Source organism: Tenrec ecaudatus, chromosome 8, assembly GCF_050624435.1.
Source record: "Tenrec ecaudatus isolate mTenEca1 chromosome 8, mTenEca1.hap1, whole genome shotgun sequence".
In the NCBI taxonomy this organism is placed as follows: Eukaryota; Metazoa; Chordata; class Mammalia; order Afrosoricida; family Tenrecidae; genus Tenrec; species Tenrec ecaudatus.
In genome coordinates this window covers 100,725,891-100,741,497 of record NC_134537.1, presented here as the reverse complement: position 1 = coordinate 100,741,497, position 15,607 = coordinate 100,725,891, and the positions used below count along the sequence as shown (strand labels likewise).

Sequence of the window (15,607 nt, the reverse complement as noted above, 5' to 3'; positions counted from 1 at the left end):
GGGGAGCGGGAACTCAATGGTGGTTTCATATTAAAAAATATGGAATCATTTTGCTCTTAACAGAAATTTCAAAAGCAACATGAGGGATTCTGGAAGAGTCTGGCACTAGTGGCTTCCCATCTCCTGAAGCCTGGCTGCTTTTCTAGGAGAATGCTTGAAGCAGAATCACAGGAATGGTCGTGTTAAAATCGGGCACTGGAACCCAGCAGGACAAAAACAGAGAGATGGTCTAGAAAGGAGACCTGGGGTGAGGGCATGGGCATGAGGGGAGGAGTCTTTCCTTTCCAATACCAATAGAAACGACAACAGTTACAAATGCAATATGGTTTAACTCTCTACATGTAGGAAGCCAACCTGCTCCTTTTTGATCTTCTTCTTTGGCACAACTTCAGTGGATTTCTCTGATTCAGAACGAGTTCTAATTGATCTTCTCTGTTGCTTCTTTTCTATTGAGCCTAAAAGATGGCATAAACAAACAAACAAAATCTCATTTATGGATACCTTGATACTTAAATAATTAGGATTAGATGAAATTCCTGGCTTTCCTTAACAAATACCTTTGGCATTTTAATTATAAATAAATGATTTAATTATAAACCATCAAAAGGCTGTTAAAATACTGACGAGTACATAAACATTTTTGTAGATCAAATTCTAAAGGCTGATGAACTGAAACTGGGACTTCCAAAGGGCCTTAAATTAGACAAGCAAAATGAATTGCATTTAAAAAAAATGATACAGTCAAGTTGAAAGAGTACAGTCGACTCACAGCGACCCTAGAGAGCACAGGAGAACTGTCCTTGTGAGTTTATGAGATTAGAACTCTTTGTCCCATGGGAGGTTAGTGGTTTCAAGCTGCTGCCTTGAGATTAGCAGCTTGATGTGGAATCACCACCACCTGTCATACGTATAATTGAAAGAATGCATGAGAATGGTTTATTACCCAGTTAACACAAGGAGTTATTGATTCAAAATTCCACCAATCTATAGATTCGGCTTTTAGCAAAGACATTAAGTTAATTCTACATACAAAATGCTTAACAGTGCTTGGTGCACAAAGCAACCTCGAAAAAATCTGTGGAAAATATACTAAAAGATAATGAAAATTTTCCCATGAATTTTTGAAGCCCCTTCATATAAGTTTTGCCACTGTTATGATTATTATGATTATTAGCCTCTATAGGAGAAACAGATGATGCCCCCCCAAAAGTGATCAAATATCTAGTTTTTTAATTTGACAATTAAGGGACTAATTATACTTTAGAAAGATGGAACTAGTCATGGGAAACTTAAGTGTTAAAACAAATGATTAAGCTTTTCCATGTCAGATGCTAAAATAAGAAACTAAGATTTTTTTTAAATAGTGTAGTTGTTTAAAAGCAAATTGAAGGAAACTCACATGAAACTCATTTTTAGAAAGGATAAAACTTAAGATTAAAGACCACAACTTTTTGAAAGAGCACTGAGCACGCGCTAATTTCACGCTGGGACTAGAGGAGTGAAAGCACCCTCAGTTCTGCTGGTTGCATCGTTTTAGTGCCTCAATCCAAACCAACCTGACCCACTGCCATTTTTACCGAAGTAGAATGCCTCACTTTTCTCCCACGTCTGAGTTTAAATCACCGAAAAGAACCCTTAACAACCCTTAACAACCGGGCAGGCAAGGCTATTGTTTTTCAGTGCTTGTACTACCTAAAGTCTCCCTAGATAATAATCACCTTCCACTTGCCACAGGAGGATGCTGGAAATCCTCCTACAAAAATTAGGTAGAAACCATTCAATGCAGCCTTCCTCTAAATAGTCTTCATTTACAGCTGCTGGTTATGTGTAAATGGTTTCCTTCACCTTAGTTCAGTCAAACCAAAGAATCATCCCACTACTTTGCTTTAGAATAGGAACAGGTAGTTTGGTGAAGAATACTTGTTTTTGAAGTACAGTTAACCAGTATCTAGCAGAGAAGTCAGGATAAAGGTGTTGGCCCCTTCCTCTATTGGTGGTTCTCAACCTGTGGGCCGTGACCCCTTTGAGGGCGAAAGGACCTTTTCACAGTAGTCGCCCGATTCATAACAGTAGCAAAATTACAGTTATCAAGTAGCAATGAAAATAATGTTATGGTTGGGGAAAGGGGGTCACCACAACATGAGGAACTGTATGAAAGGGTTGCGGCATTAAGAAGGTTGAGAACCACTGCCCTAATGTCACCCTTTCCTTAGCGCACTGCCATCTCATAGCAACCCTGTAGGATAAAGTAGAACTGCACTACAGTGTCTCCCAGGCTGTAACATCATAAAGGCAGACGGTCACAGCTGTCCCTGGTGGAACAGCTGGTAGACTCCAAGTGCAGTCAAGCATGTAAGCACTGCACCACGAAGGTTCCTCACATTCTTCCCCTAACACTGGTAATAATTGTATTTACGGAAACAAAGACCATACACAGACAAACTCAGGGATCCATCCTTTAGTATAATCTTCAGTATTCACCAAAGAGAAAATTGAGCTTGCTTGACAATACAACATTTTTACTTACTTTGAGACTGACAATAATTATTCCATTAAGTGTAGAAGAGACATAAACCATAGTCTTACAGAAGACAAGGCAACATAAATTCTTAAGATTATTCTGAAAGCTACCTGAAGTACACATATATCCTACTAGATTTAAACACCACTGAAAAAAATATTATGTACTATGATCTAAATGAAGGGAGAAGGTAGCTCTAGATTTGAAAAAAGCCCAGAAATCTAATGTGAACGTAAAAGCAATTCTTTAAACCACAGAAACACATTGTCAGCGCCACACATTAATGTGTCCCCCTAAAGTTACTAAACAACAAAACCACCTCCAGCATTCTCCCTACACTATTAACATTTGGGATCATGATGCAATTGGTCTCTAATGGAAGAACAAATTTCTTTTCTAACATTTCAAGTATGGAATTTGTTTTCATAAGAATCAGCATGATCATTTTAAAGAACAAAATATGCTTATTAACCACAGCTGGGAACTAAATATAAACCAAGAAAAAGTTTTATTGCACCCATCATGGAATCTAAGTTCCGGTTTGAATTTACAACCTAAGTTATAAGTGCCCGCCTAAAGAAAAAATAAGGACTTTTTCCAGATAGACTTTTGAGGAGGGGGAAAAAAATCATAGCAAACCTAACTCTTATCAGTAAAGACTACATGAAAACAAAACTTTAAGAAGTGAGGGGGTAAAGCTGCTTTAAAAATAAAAACTGAGATGAGATCACTCTAATATCATACATTAAGAATTTAATTTCTCACAATTAAGAGAAAGTAAATGTTTTCAAAAAGATTGTCCAAATCTAAGTACCTCCTTTAAATTCAAACAAGTCACCAAAATTACCAACAGTTTAGTGAAAAAGAGGTTAAAGAAGAAAAAGATAAAATTTATATACCTAGCTGAAAAAAGCTGAGGCCCAGCTATTTTCATTTATGGTTAATTAAGCAAAATCTTCTATTTATTCTTTCCATCAACACTGTAATTTCATCTTGTTCATTACAGTATTTTGAAGTGTAAAAGTGGCATCTCTTGCTCTGAACAATTAGCATCAGATTCCACTTATTTTCCCAGTTCAATTTTAGATAAAGTTATGTTGCTGAATATGTGCTCTGTCCAAAATATGCCCCCATCTACTCTGCTACCACCTTTTAATTACAAAACTTCCCAATTATTAAAACTCTTACATGAAAATAACATACTATGAATAAAATTCTTTAGCAACAAATTCATTTTTGTCTTAATGAAAAATTTTATTTATATTTTTATTAATACAATTTGATCTTTGACTAACTTTTTTAGAAATATGCTAGGAAAGTAAGCAAAAAATACTGCTACAAAATCATACCAATTGTTATTAAATATAAAAATGTGAAGCTATTATTTCTCGACATATCACTCATCTAGGTCTATAGACTTCTGATAGTACTGTTTCCATTTCTCCAGTTGTTCCAAGAAGAATTTTGTACTCTTTGATGTACACCAATACTAACATGGCAATTTTGGCATCCTGGGTTCCTTCTGAATGTTCTTTGAGTTTGGGGAACCCAAAGAAGTAGAAAGGTCAGGGCTGTAGGGAGACTGGGGTAAAGTTTTCCAAGGAAATTTTCCTAGGCCAGTCCCTGCTATTCTTAAAGAATGAGCTGGTTCATTGTTGTGTTGGAAAAACATTCCTTTTTGCAGCATTACTGGCTCTTTCCTCTCACCATTGCAGACTTCAATTTCCTTAAGACTTCTTCCTAATGAGACCCCACGATCATCCTGTGTCCTTTAAGAAAATCTATCAAGAGTGCCCCCTTTAAACAAACAAACAGCCCCCCCCCCCCACACACACAGTCACCATGACCTTCTGAGCTAAATTTAACTCACCCAGCAGCTCCCTTTAGAAGCCACTGGGTTTGGATTGTGTCCTTTTTTTTCCTCTTTGAAGCAACCCTGATGAGACCAAGACAAGTGCTTATTACTAAGAGACCTTGGCTCGATCCATGTACTGCTTGCAGAAATGTGTTTAAATTTTTTTGTCTGTAACACTTTTTGACTTACCCACATGCAGTGGAAAAGAGAACTATGACCTATCAAAATGGATCTAGACACTCTTTAATCATACCAACCTGTCGGACCAGATGTTTCAGGAGATGATATATTCTGAGTTGCTTTTTCATTTCTCTGGTGTGATGTAGAAATTATAAGCCTGTCTTGTCCCCTGACACTTATTTCCGTTTTGTTACCAATTCCCTTTAAAATAAGGCAAAGTAAAAACTAGGTGATTACTAGGTAAATAGCATCAATGACTTACAAAATGGCTTTAAATGGTAATTTGCTGAAATTTATAAAGTCCTTCAATGAAATTAATTTATCACCTTACACATTACGGAACAATTTTGTTAAATCAGCAGGCTATCTTCTAAAAAAGTAAAATGAAATTACGGCAACCAATTTGTCTTAAGTTCAGGTGATGAATAAATATCACGGGCAACACTCTAGCATTACCTAATTTTCTAGTAGTACCTAGTTATTTCCTTTCGGTTTATCACAGTATGAGAACTCTAGATTTTCATTTGGTAGAGTTTCCTACTACTCAGACAATATTCCTAAATGCCATTTATGGTGACCAATAAGCAATTTGAAGCAGAGAGAAGGCCCATATAAATTGTTCTCTTTTTTAATCCAATGAATCATTCTTGGAGTGACTTATTCTCTCTCTCTCTCTCTCTCTCTCTCTCTCACTCACACACACACACACACACACACACACACACACACACACACACACACACTCTCCCTCCCTCCAAAGAATTTGTAGAAAATATAGTGGAATTTTCCCCTGAATTTTTAAAGGTCCATGTATGTATGCATGTTTTAAAGAATCATGTATATCATGGATTTCCTCTCAATTCTAATGAACTAATGAGGGTAAGAGTGTGAGACAGTTTGATTTGTGTATACAGAAGCAAATAAAACTGGCTCCAAGAATGTAAGCAATTTCCATTAAAAAAATGCAACGCTGTTCAAAGTTAGCATCAGAACCAAGAATATAATACAGTCATGTAAATTGTTCCAGTTAAGTTATTGTAGTTGTTAGCTGCCATCTGAGTCAGTATTAACTCAGGACAACCACACGTATACCAGTACAAAATGTTACCTGATCCCCATGATCAGTTGAAGAATGGGCCTATTGTGATCCACGGTTTTCACTGGCCAATTTTTCAGAAGTAGATAGCCAGGTCTTTCTTCCTAATCTTAATCTGGATGTCCCACTAAAACCCATTCAGCACTCTAGCAACATGCAAGTCTCCACTGACAGACGGGTGATGGCTGCGTATAAGATACATTCCCACATGAACTGTGAGAATTCTACCGCTTTCCAGCTAAGTGAACCACCAGTTGCTGAGGCGTCAATTCCAACTCATGGCAACCCGGTGTGTTACATACAGAATAGAACTATGCTCCATTGAGTTTTCAAGGCTGAGACCTTCAGAAGCACACCACCAGGCCCACCTTTCAAAGATCCAGCAACCTCTCAGTGCTACCAAGTGCCTAACCCTTTGCACTGCATATTAGGCCCGAAGGCAAACTGGTGGTCCATTCAATTTGAGGAGATAACTACGACAGAACAAACATATACCTCTGGTATGTGTTCAAACCCAAAACTAACAGGAGCCTAACAAAATATGTAGTGCAACCAAACAGGTCAGCAAGTACAATCATTACAGGGGCTTTTAAAACAATTATTAGTTTAGATAACTGATTAAAATGTTTCAATATGAAGTACATTCTACAACTAATAAAAACTAACTATACAAACTAGGAACAGGCAAAGTGCCCAGTTTTTTCCCACAATTTTAGGGAGCTATGCTGTTTTGGCTGCATCGCTCCAGATTAATGGAGTACAGACAGGGATGTTGCAAAAGAGGGAAACAAACAAAAACAAAACTTAACAACAAGAAGAGAAAAACAAAACAACTTGGTCATTTTCCCTTTGTCTTTTTTTGCCCCATCTAAAACAGAGAGGTGAATACATATTTCAAATTTGGTGGGCACAGGAGATATTGAAATCATTGCCTAGGGTGGGTAGTTTGGTTTTGTTTTTTTTTTTTGCTTTTTGTTTTCAATCCCAAGGTTGATTATTTATTAAATACTTTGCACAAAATCATAAAACTGGCAGTACCTTTGTTGAATAAACAAACTGATCGATAAATTTCCCATCTCCTGTGGCATTCTGAAGAGCAAACACTTGTTCAATTTTCACAACAGGAGACATGTTACACTTCTGCAGATCCAGGCTTCCTTTGTGCATTGTAATGGAAGCTGGTAAGGATTTCCTGGCTGCTGCTGTTTTCCAGGCTATTTTAACAGGAGGTGGTTCTTCTTCTTCCACGCTTGTATGCCGCCTCTGGCTATGTCTCCGAATCTCAGTACTTGACAGTGAGGAGGCCACCTCCCCAGAATTGGTCTGTTCTGGTTGAGTGTTCAGCACTGATCTTGGTCTCCGTGTTTTTTTAACTTCAGCTTTGGAGGCAACATTCTTTTTTGCTTGAGAGCCGGCCTCCTCTGGCTGTTTATCAATATAGATAAAAGTATACTGCTCTATTCTCTCCTCTCGGGTCATTTTCAATGCTTTCTCTGCATGGGCGATACCGATATCCCACTGAGCGCGCTCTCTCTGAGGTCTGGGTTTCCGAATCTTTAAAAAAGACGTAGACATTATTAAAGATGCTCAGTCATTTATGATTATGTACTTCTTGGGTGACACTGTAATATCCTCAGGTAAATATGAGCTAAATATTTTCAGATTCTTTTACCTACAGAACATTGATAAATTAGTATTACCACCAGGGGACAGAAAAGTCTATTTCCAATTACCTAGCCTTCCACTGTTGACCATTTTTTGGGACAAATCAGCAAAAAGGGATTCATTCTTCTTTCTATATCATATTTATTTTAAAACTAGCAAAAATGTTTTTAAAATAACAAAAATGAGGACAAAGGGAAGAAAGAATAGAATGCAGAAAGAAGAATTTTCAATGTCCAATAAAGGACTAACAATAAAAACGAAATCCCAAAACTACTATTTCTTCACAAATTCTATGGGAGTGGGATAGGTCAGGGGAACACAGGGGTTGTAACAAAGGCAAGTGGAAGAAAGCCAGCAGTTAAGCTGTGCTGCTTTTCTGCATCATAATGGGTGGTGGTGGTATAGGAGTAAAAGTTCTGAGCGTATATGAAATTTGACAAGACATATGTAAATAGGCATATATGTGAGAGGCAAAATAAACCTGAATCACAATTTTCACAGCTCTCTATGTCCACAGTTCATCAAAAGACTTTGAAATGGGAAAAGACAAAAGAAAACTTTGAGTTGAATAAAGTGTGTGGGTGATGAACAAAGCAATTAAGAATTATCTAGAGAATTAGACTGAGGTAGCCAGAAATTAGCTAATGAAACTAAGAGATAGTTCAGTACATATTAGGTCTTCCAGTTTAGGAAGCACAGAAGCAGTGGATACATAGAGACAATAACTGATGCAATGGTGTATAATGAAGTGGGGGAAGGGGAACTGGGGAGTGATCAGTGGATGCAGGAGGTGGGGTAGGGAGCATTATAGCTGATTGTGATGATGTAAGAACAACCCTTTTCAAAAGGAGTTTAATTATAAAAATGTGTGATATATGAATATTACATCAAGAGTACTCAAGATAGAAGAAAGAAACCCAACTTGATCTATAGTTACCATGATTGGAGGAAGAAGAGTTTTTGCTTAGGGTGCATTGAGTTCATTTTAATAGTGATGGATTAATTTGGAGGGACAGCAATAATATTGTACAACACGATGAGTATAATCACTGGCACTGAGTAATACGTAGCAATTGTTGAATTGGAGAATGTTTCCTTGTGTGTATTTTTGCCAAAATTGGAAAAAAAATTATATGAATAACAATGAGTAATAAAAAAAAAAACCAACACTGAGTATAGGGTGGGGGGTAAGAAAACGTTCTAAAACTGACTATGGTAGAGATTGTACACCTTTTCTTGATATGGTTGAACTACTGAATTGTACAATATGTGGATGAAGCACCAATAAAACTGTTTAAAAAAATAGGGAGAGGGTAAAAATCCCTAGCAAAATTTTCATTTCACCAGTATCTAATACAGATTTAGGTATATCAATTTAATTTACAATAGAATGTAATGTTGCATTAAACAGGTAAAAATTTTAACAATACTATGTGGCATTTTATATGTGGCATATCAAACTTATTAATAAGTAAAAAATTATTTTATAAAATAATTAAAACAACTTAAAGGAGCTAATATAAATCATTCTAACAACTGTGTAAATTCAAATATGAAACATTCTACTGAATTATTATGTCCCTTAGAAATCACACTAGATTGATAATAATGTTGTCAGTTACCTTTTGTTTTTCCGAGTGATTGCTGGCTTGTTTGGTTGCCTCAGCCAGTAGTTCTTCGTACTGCTTATGACCTTTATACTCCCGTACCCGTTTTTCATGAACCCATGCCCGCTCTGGCTGGTTGCTAAAAAACTGGACATGGTATTCTCGGGCACCTGTTAGTAAAAGTTCTTATGAGTAACTTCAGAATACAAATATTCATGTTTTGCCAAAACTGTGAAGTCAACTCAGGCTCCTCAGTATTACTCATTAAAAATGTATGTTTTAGAAGTCTACAGCCCTAATCCAACATCTACTAATTACAAAAATTACATCTACAAGAAAAAATCCACTCCAAATGATTACAAAATTAGTAAATTTTATGAAAGTAAAAAGTAGGAACTTCATTAATTATCAGTTATTATTTTGGTCACACAATTTGTTGGGGGGGTTTCAAATATTTTTACAAATACATGTGTGTAAGTAAACAATGTTTCCCTAATTTAAATGTATAACATCTTTCTTGCATACTTTAAAAAGCCAACTATTAATAGATTGCTAGATTGCTTTTTACTAACTATAAAGCTGTGGTACGCAGATCCCTGGAGGAGAGTAAGAGGGAGGGTGGGGAATCTTTGAAGAGGGTCCTGAGGTCAAAGTTGTGTTCATAACAATACCAAGATGATATTTATCTTTTTCACTCTGTTGGCATAAGTACTTGATAGCACAAAAGCACTCGTGGATCAAACAGCTGACATCTTGGTGTAAATAAAGGCAATTATGGCACTAAAATGTACTAGTGCCTGTATAGTCTTCATAGCCATAAAATGACAGTTTTAAAAAAAAGTTTCCACAAAGTCCTTGATGAGAAACTAAAAATTAATTTGATTAACTCTTGACCCTTACAAACATATCTTCTTAATTTTCTGTGACAAAATGGGAAATATTCATAAAGCACTTTCACATATTGAAGTATATGCCATGAGGAAGAATACTTGCATGGCTGTTTGAGTCAAAAGGTGAATTGGCTGCTTTTTCATGTAACATTTTTTTAAACATAATTTTATTGGGGGCTTACAGCTCATAACAATACATAACTCAATTGTATCAAGCACAAGTAGAAAGAAAATGTTTTGAAAATGACGATGGCAACAAATGTACGAATGTGCTTGACACAATGGATGAATATGGATTGTGATGAATTGTACGAGCCCCCAATAAAATGATTTTAAAAATTGTATGAAGCATATTTGTACATACGTTGCCATCATCACTTTCTAAACATTTACTTTCTATTGGAGCCCTAGGTCTCAGCCCCTCTTTTTTCCTTCCTTCCCCCACCCTCCAACCCTCATGTTACATTCTTATGAAAGAATGACTGACAGGTATACTATGGTTATCTGAATTTTATTATTTGGCATATTTTTCTCAAAATGGACAAAGCAAGCTTGTAACTTTGAGGAAAACAACTAATAGTATTTGTTGCAAGTAATGAAATGTGTACTTACAAGCAAAATTGAGGATTTTGGAAAACAAAAACATGTCACTGGGTGGTTGTCTACTTACCAATGATAAAATAATTTTCTCCAAAAAATTAACTGATGATATGAATGTGACGTTCAAAAATAATTATACATTAAGATCATTTGGTTCATGAAAGCCAAGATAGGTAACCCTTGAGACACAGTAACTAATTACTTCCTGAGGGTATAGGAAGAGGGTGGGAGGGAAGGGGGAACTGATAGTAATGATGACTGTAGAACCCCACATGAGGGTAATGAACAACAGATTTAAAAGTGAATGGATACATTGGTTGATGTAAGATAAGGCAAAATAAAATAATTATATGTAATATAGTAATAAGGGTTCTTTGGGGTGGGGTGGGAAAGGGAGGGGATAAAGGAGAGCTGATATCAAGGAGTTCAAGAAGAAAGAAAATGTTTTGAAACTGATGGTGGCAGCAATTGTAAATTATGCTTGATCTAATGGAATTATGGCATGTTATGATATCTATAAGAGCGCCCCAAAAATGATTTTAAAATAATAATTATACAAAAACACGTCAATATTTCAAAGATCTACATGACCCAATAAGCCAATTAAAAAAAAACAATTCATGATGTTCCAAAGTCATGCAAGGTGAAGTGCAAGAAAGATTATGAATTTTAATAAAACAAAGTACAAAAAGTTCAGTAAAAAAAGATTTCAGATTGTACATTCTAACTACTATGACACTATCAGATTGAGATTCTATGGATTCTATGACACTATCCGATTGAGAAAAACCATAGATCTTAAACCAAAAGTACCCCAAAAGGTTACCTTAGAAGACTGGGACATAAAATAAAAGATATTACCAGTGAGTACTACACACCTTTAAGAAAATCACCTGAGGGTCAACAATAAACCCTCTAAAGCAAAACTGGCAGAATAAAGGAGCAGGAAAAACAGGTTACTGGAAACAAACCATCCAGAAAGGAATTAATGAGACTGTTGACACATTGTAAGAAAATGTAACCAATGTCAGTGAACAATCTTCATAGTAATGGTTAACTGGCAACTATGTAGTAATTGTTAAAATGGCAACTAAATTTATGGTGTAAACTTTCAGTGAAAACAAAGTTAAAACAATTTTTAAAAATAGGGATAATTATCACCTACATACACAAAAGCTTTTTTCAGAGTACTCAAATTTTAAGTATTAAAAGGGGTCCTGGGACCCAAACATTTAGAATATTTGTCCTAGAGCAATACTACTCTGAAAATGTGGTACAAAAAATAAGCCAGACTGTGGATAAATTAGTAGAGATATTAGAAGTATGTTGAAACTATGACAGTAATTTAACATTGCTGTGGCAAACAAAAGCAAGAGTTTTGTACTGAATATTTTAGGGGAGAGGAGGGCCTTTCATTTTCCTAATAGTTAATTTTTATTGTATTTTATAGAAAAATTTTACAGAAATTTTATTGTATTTTATAGAAATAGTTCATTTTTATTACATTTTATGGAAAAAAAAATTTTGTCATTTATACAAATAAATGACAACTTTAGAAAAACAGCCAAACTAGTCCTTTACCGCAGGTAATTTTAAAAGTTCTGCTCTGGAGGAAAAAGTGTTGAGTCAAGAAAGAAATGTGGGAACAGGTCTTCTCAAAGAACCCAAAAGTGGGTTCAGCCCTAAATGGAAGTAGTTTAGTTATTTGAATTGAATTATGTCTTGGATTTGAGAATAATACTTTTTATTAGACATTAATGGGAGATTGAAGACCCTGGGTGGTGGGAATGGTAAAGGCTGTAGTCCAATCCCATCCAGATGAGACTTGGAAGAAAGGCCTGGTGCTCTGCTGCAAAAACAAAAGACCACTGAAGACCTGCTGGAGCACAGTTCCTCTCGGACAGACATGGGGCTTCCGTGAAGCAGAAATGCCTTAGTGGTGATTAGATGGAGAAGGTAAAAAAAAAAGTGAGAAATTCTCTACGGAATTATTATAAAGTCAGGTTAATATGTCCACTATAAAACAGTCTATGAAAAGAGGAGCAACTTGACTTTCCACATCATCTAATTTGAGTAGGAAGAGTCCATTCAAATTTGATTATAATTTATACGTGATAATTGATCAAAATTCTAAGTTTTTTCAAGGAGAAAAACAACTTAAATTAAGAGGTGAGCCTGGAGAATCCAGGCTGGTAATAACAACTGTTAAGTGAGACACACAGGCATACATCAGATATTGTGCATTTGGTTCTACACCACTGCAATAATGCAAACAGGACAACAAGGTTTGTCACATGAACTTTGTTTCCAAGTGCATAGAAAATCATGTTTATATTACGAAGGAGCTTTGAAAAGTAGAATCTTTTCAAAGATAATAAAAATTTCCCATGAGCTTTTAGAAGCCTTCTCCTGTATTGTCACCTATATGTGTAGTACAGTTGTTGTCAGGTACCATTGAGTCAGTCCGTTTTAACTCAGAGCAACCCTATGCACAACAGAATGAAACCCTGCCTGGTCCTACACCGGCCTCATAATTGTTCCTATACCTGAGTTCATTGTTGTAGCCAGGGGGTCAGTCCATTTCATTGAGGGCCTTCCTCTTTTTCAAAGAAGTGTGTAATAGCAATATTACAATTATACTATCACAAAATGTCAAATTCTTTACTAGTGCTAGTGTACAGTGTGTAATAGCACTATTAAAACATTTAAAATATTATAAAAAGTGACCAAGAATGTGGACACAGTAAGCAAGGGCCTTTGGAAAAATGGCACTTAAAGATTTGCTCAATGCAGGATTGCTACAAACCTTCAATATGTAGCAAACACATCATCTACAAAGCACAATAAATCTAAATACAATGAAACAAAGTATATCTGTACTTTGTTACCAAAAGTCAGAGTTACTTATTGGGACCAAATAGATAACAAGGAAGATAACAAGAGCTAAATTATAGTTTACAACTTGAAAACTGAAGCTCTCTATTAACAATCCTATTTTAGCCAGCATCTTCAACTTCTTCCTTCATTGAATCATCTACTAGAAATGAAATAAATCAAGTAATTTGTCCTTTGTTAGCAATGTTTCTGTTGGCTAGAAAACTACAGGAGTGAAACAGAAACCCAAAGACCACTAAACACGTACGTCTATCTCTGAATAGAGAATAAACTTTCAAAAGCAAAATGTTGAGAAAATGTTTTATTTAAGAAAAACAATGCAAAGATAAAGGCATCTAGTTTAAAGCAAAAAAATCTTGTTAGAGTTAAAAATGACCACTGCTATCAGTGATGCTATTAAAAAGTCTTTGTAAAAATATTAGTTTGCAAACACATAGAAAAAAAAAAGATATACATGCTGGAAGAAACAAATATGGCGCACTTCATTTTTCATCATAGATTTGTTTGTAAAGTTTGGCATTTCCCCAATGACCATGTAATATTTTTGCCAACCAGATAAAAATTTAATTTTTAATTTCTAAACTTAAAATGAGTCCTAAACAATGAAATAAACTTAAAATGGGAATGTCACCCAGTTCTTTTAGCAGGATCTTAATAATAATGATCTTACAAATAGTTAGGTCTTTATGTATGAAAATCATTACATACATTTTTTAATAATAAGACAGTGACTAATAACACTGAGTAATAACAATATGGTAGCATACAGGTATTACCGTATATACTCGTGTATAAGCCAAGTTTTTTCAGCACATTTTAAATGCAGTTTTTGTGGTAAAATTAGGTGCCTCCGCGGATATTCGGGTCGGCTTATATTCAAGTATCCACGATACATATAATCAAGATAAATTTTACACTGCAGTGGACCAGCCACAAAATGTTTCAAAGGTAGCATGTGCGGAACAGAATTCATACAACTCTGTACTACATATCCATTCAATGGAATATCACTTGGCCATAAAAAGGAATACAGTACTGAAAGATGCTAAAACATGGATGATCCTCAAAAATAAATATAAAGGTCACATGGCTCTATAAGTCCATTTATATGAAATGTCTAGAATAAGCAAATCCATAAAAACAGAAAGTGGTTGCCTAAGGTTAGCGGATGAGGGATGGAAAGTTTGCTCACAGACATAAAAGTTCTAAAATTAGATTGTGGTAAGAGTTGCAAAGCTGTCAATGTACTAAAAACCACTTAATTGTACATTTTACATGGATGAATTTATATTATGTCAATAATACAGGGAGAAAGTTATAATACTAAAACTACTGCTGGAGAAGAGAAAGTTGAGAAATATCAGATATAATTTTTTAACCTAAATTCTCTGATTTCTGACTTCCTGAGCAATACAAAATCAGTTTTTCCAGTACAAAAGTAAGAAATTGTCTAGAGGAATGAGACCAGGCTAGGTTCATTAATAAAACTAAATTTAAAAACTTTCTTTGTAATACAGATGACACGAATTTGCGTTCATTCGTAACCTGTAAAAAAAGCTGAAATTAGCAAGTTTTCATAAAGTAATTAAATGTTAAAGTCTTTCTACAATCTCAAAAGGAAGCTTTTCTAAGTGTGAATTGAAGTGTCTAACTATCACATGATGTAGTTTCCTAAACAGCTTTGGTGGCCCAGAATTACTGTAACTAAGGTGACATGGGCCTTTTGGGAAACCCTTATCCCTTTCTTCGACGGAAGGAAGCACAGATTAAAGATGGAAGGTAACTGAGAGAATACGAGCTCAAAACTATTAGCACATAAATACAAAAGGGCTTCATAAGTTTGTGGGAAAATGCCATTATTTTTTTAATTCTACATTTCCATGAACTTTCTGAAGTCCTTTCCTGTATGTAGGAACTAGGATTTCATAAATACAGTCATGGTAAATTGTGACCAGCTGGATTCTAGAATAGTGTTTAAGAGCTAAGAAATAAATTTCTCAGGCAGGAGGAAGGGGTATAAAGGGGGAACCCATCACAAGATTGGATATACAGTCCCCCCCTCCCCAAAAGGCGATGAATAACCCAAAAGTGGGTGAAAGGAGACAATGGACAGTGTAAGATACGAAATAATAATAACAATATATAATTGATCAAGGACTCACAAAGGTGGCGGGGGGGCGGGGGGGGAAGGAACTTATACTAAGGACACAAATAGAAAATGTTTTCGAAATTATGATGGCAACATATATACAAATAGGCTTGATATAATTTATGTATGGAATGTTATTAGAGTCGTAA

General features: G+C 35.5%; 1 protein-coding gene across 5 annotated transcripts in view; it reads right to left on the bottom strand.

Annotated features, from left to right (window-relative positions):
• Positions 1 to 15,607, bottom strand: part of NSD3 (nuclear receptor binding SET domain protein 3) — a 121,302-nt gene that overhangs the window by 41,965 nt on the left and 63,730 nt on the right. For all 5 annotated transcript variants that reach the window (XM_075556672.1, XM_075556673.1, XM_075556671.1 and 2 more), the window contains 4 exons: positions 8,940 to 9,094; positions 6,691 to 7,206; positions 4,634 to 4,757; positions 355 to 455 (listed from right to left, as the gene is read on the bottom strand). In XM_075556672.1, the coding sequence (XP_075412787.1) occupies positions 355 to 455; positions 4,634 to 4,757; positions 6,691 to 7,206; positions 8,940 to 9,094 (896 nt within the window). The remainder of the gene's footprint in view (positions 1 to 354; positions 456 to 4,633; positions 4,758 to 6,690; positions 7,207 to 8,939; positions 9,095 to 15,607) is intronic.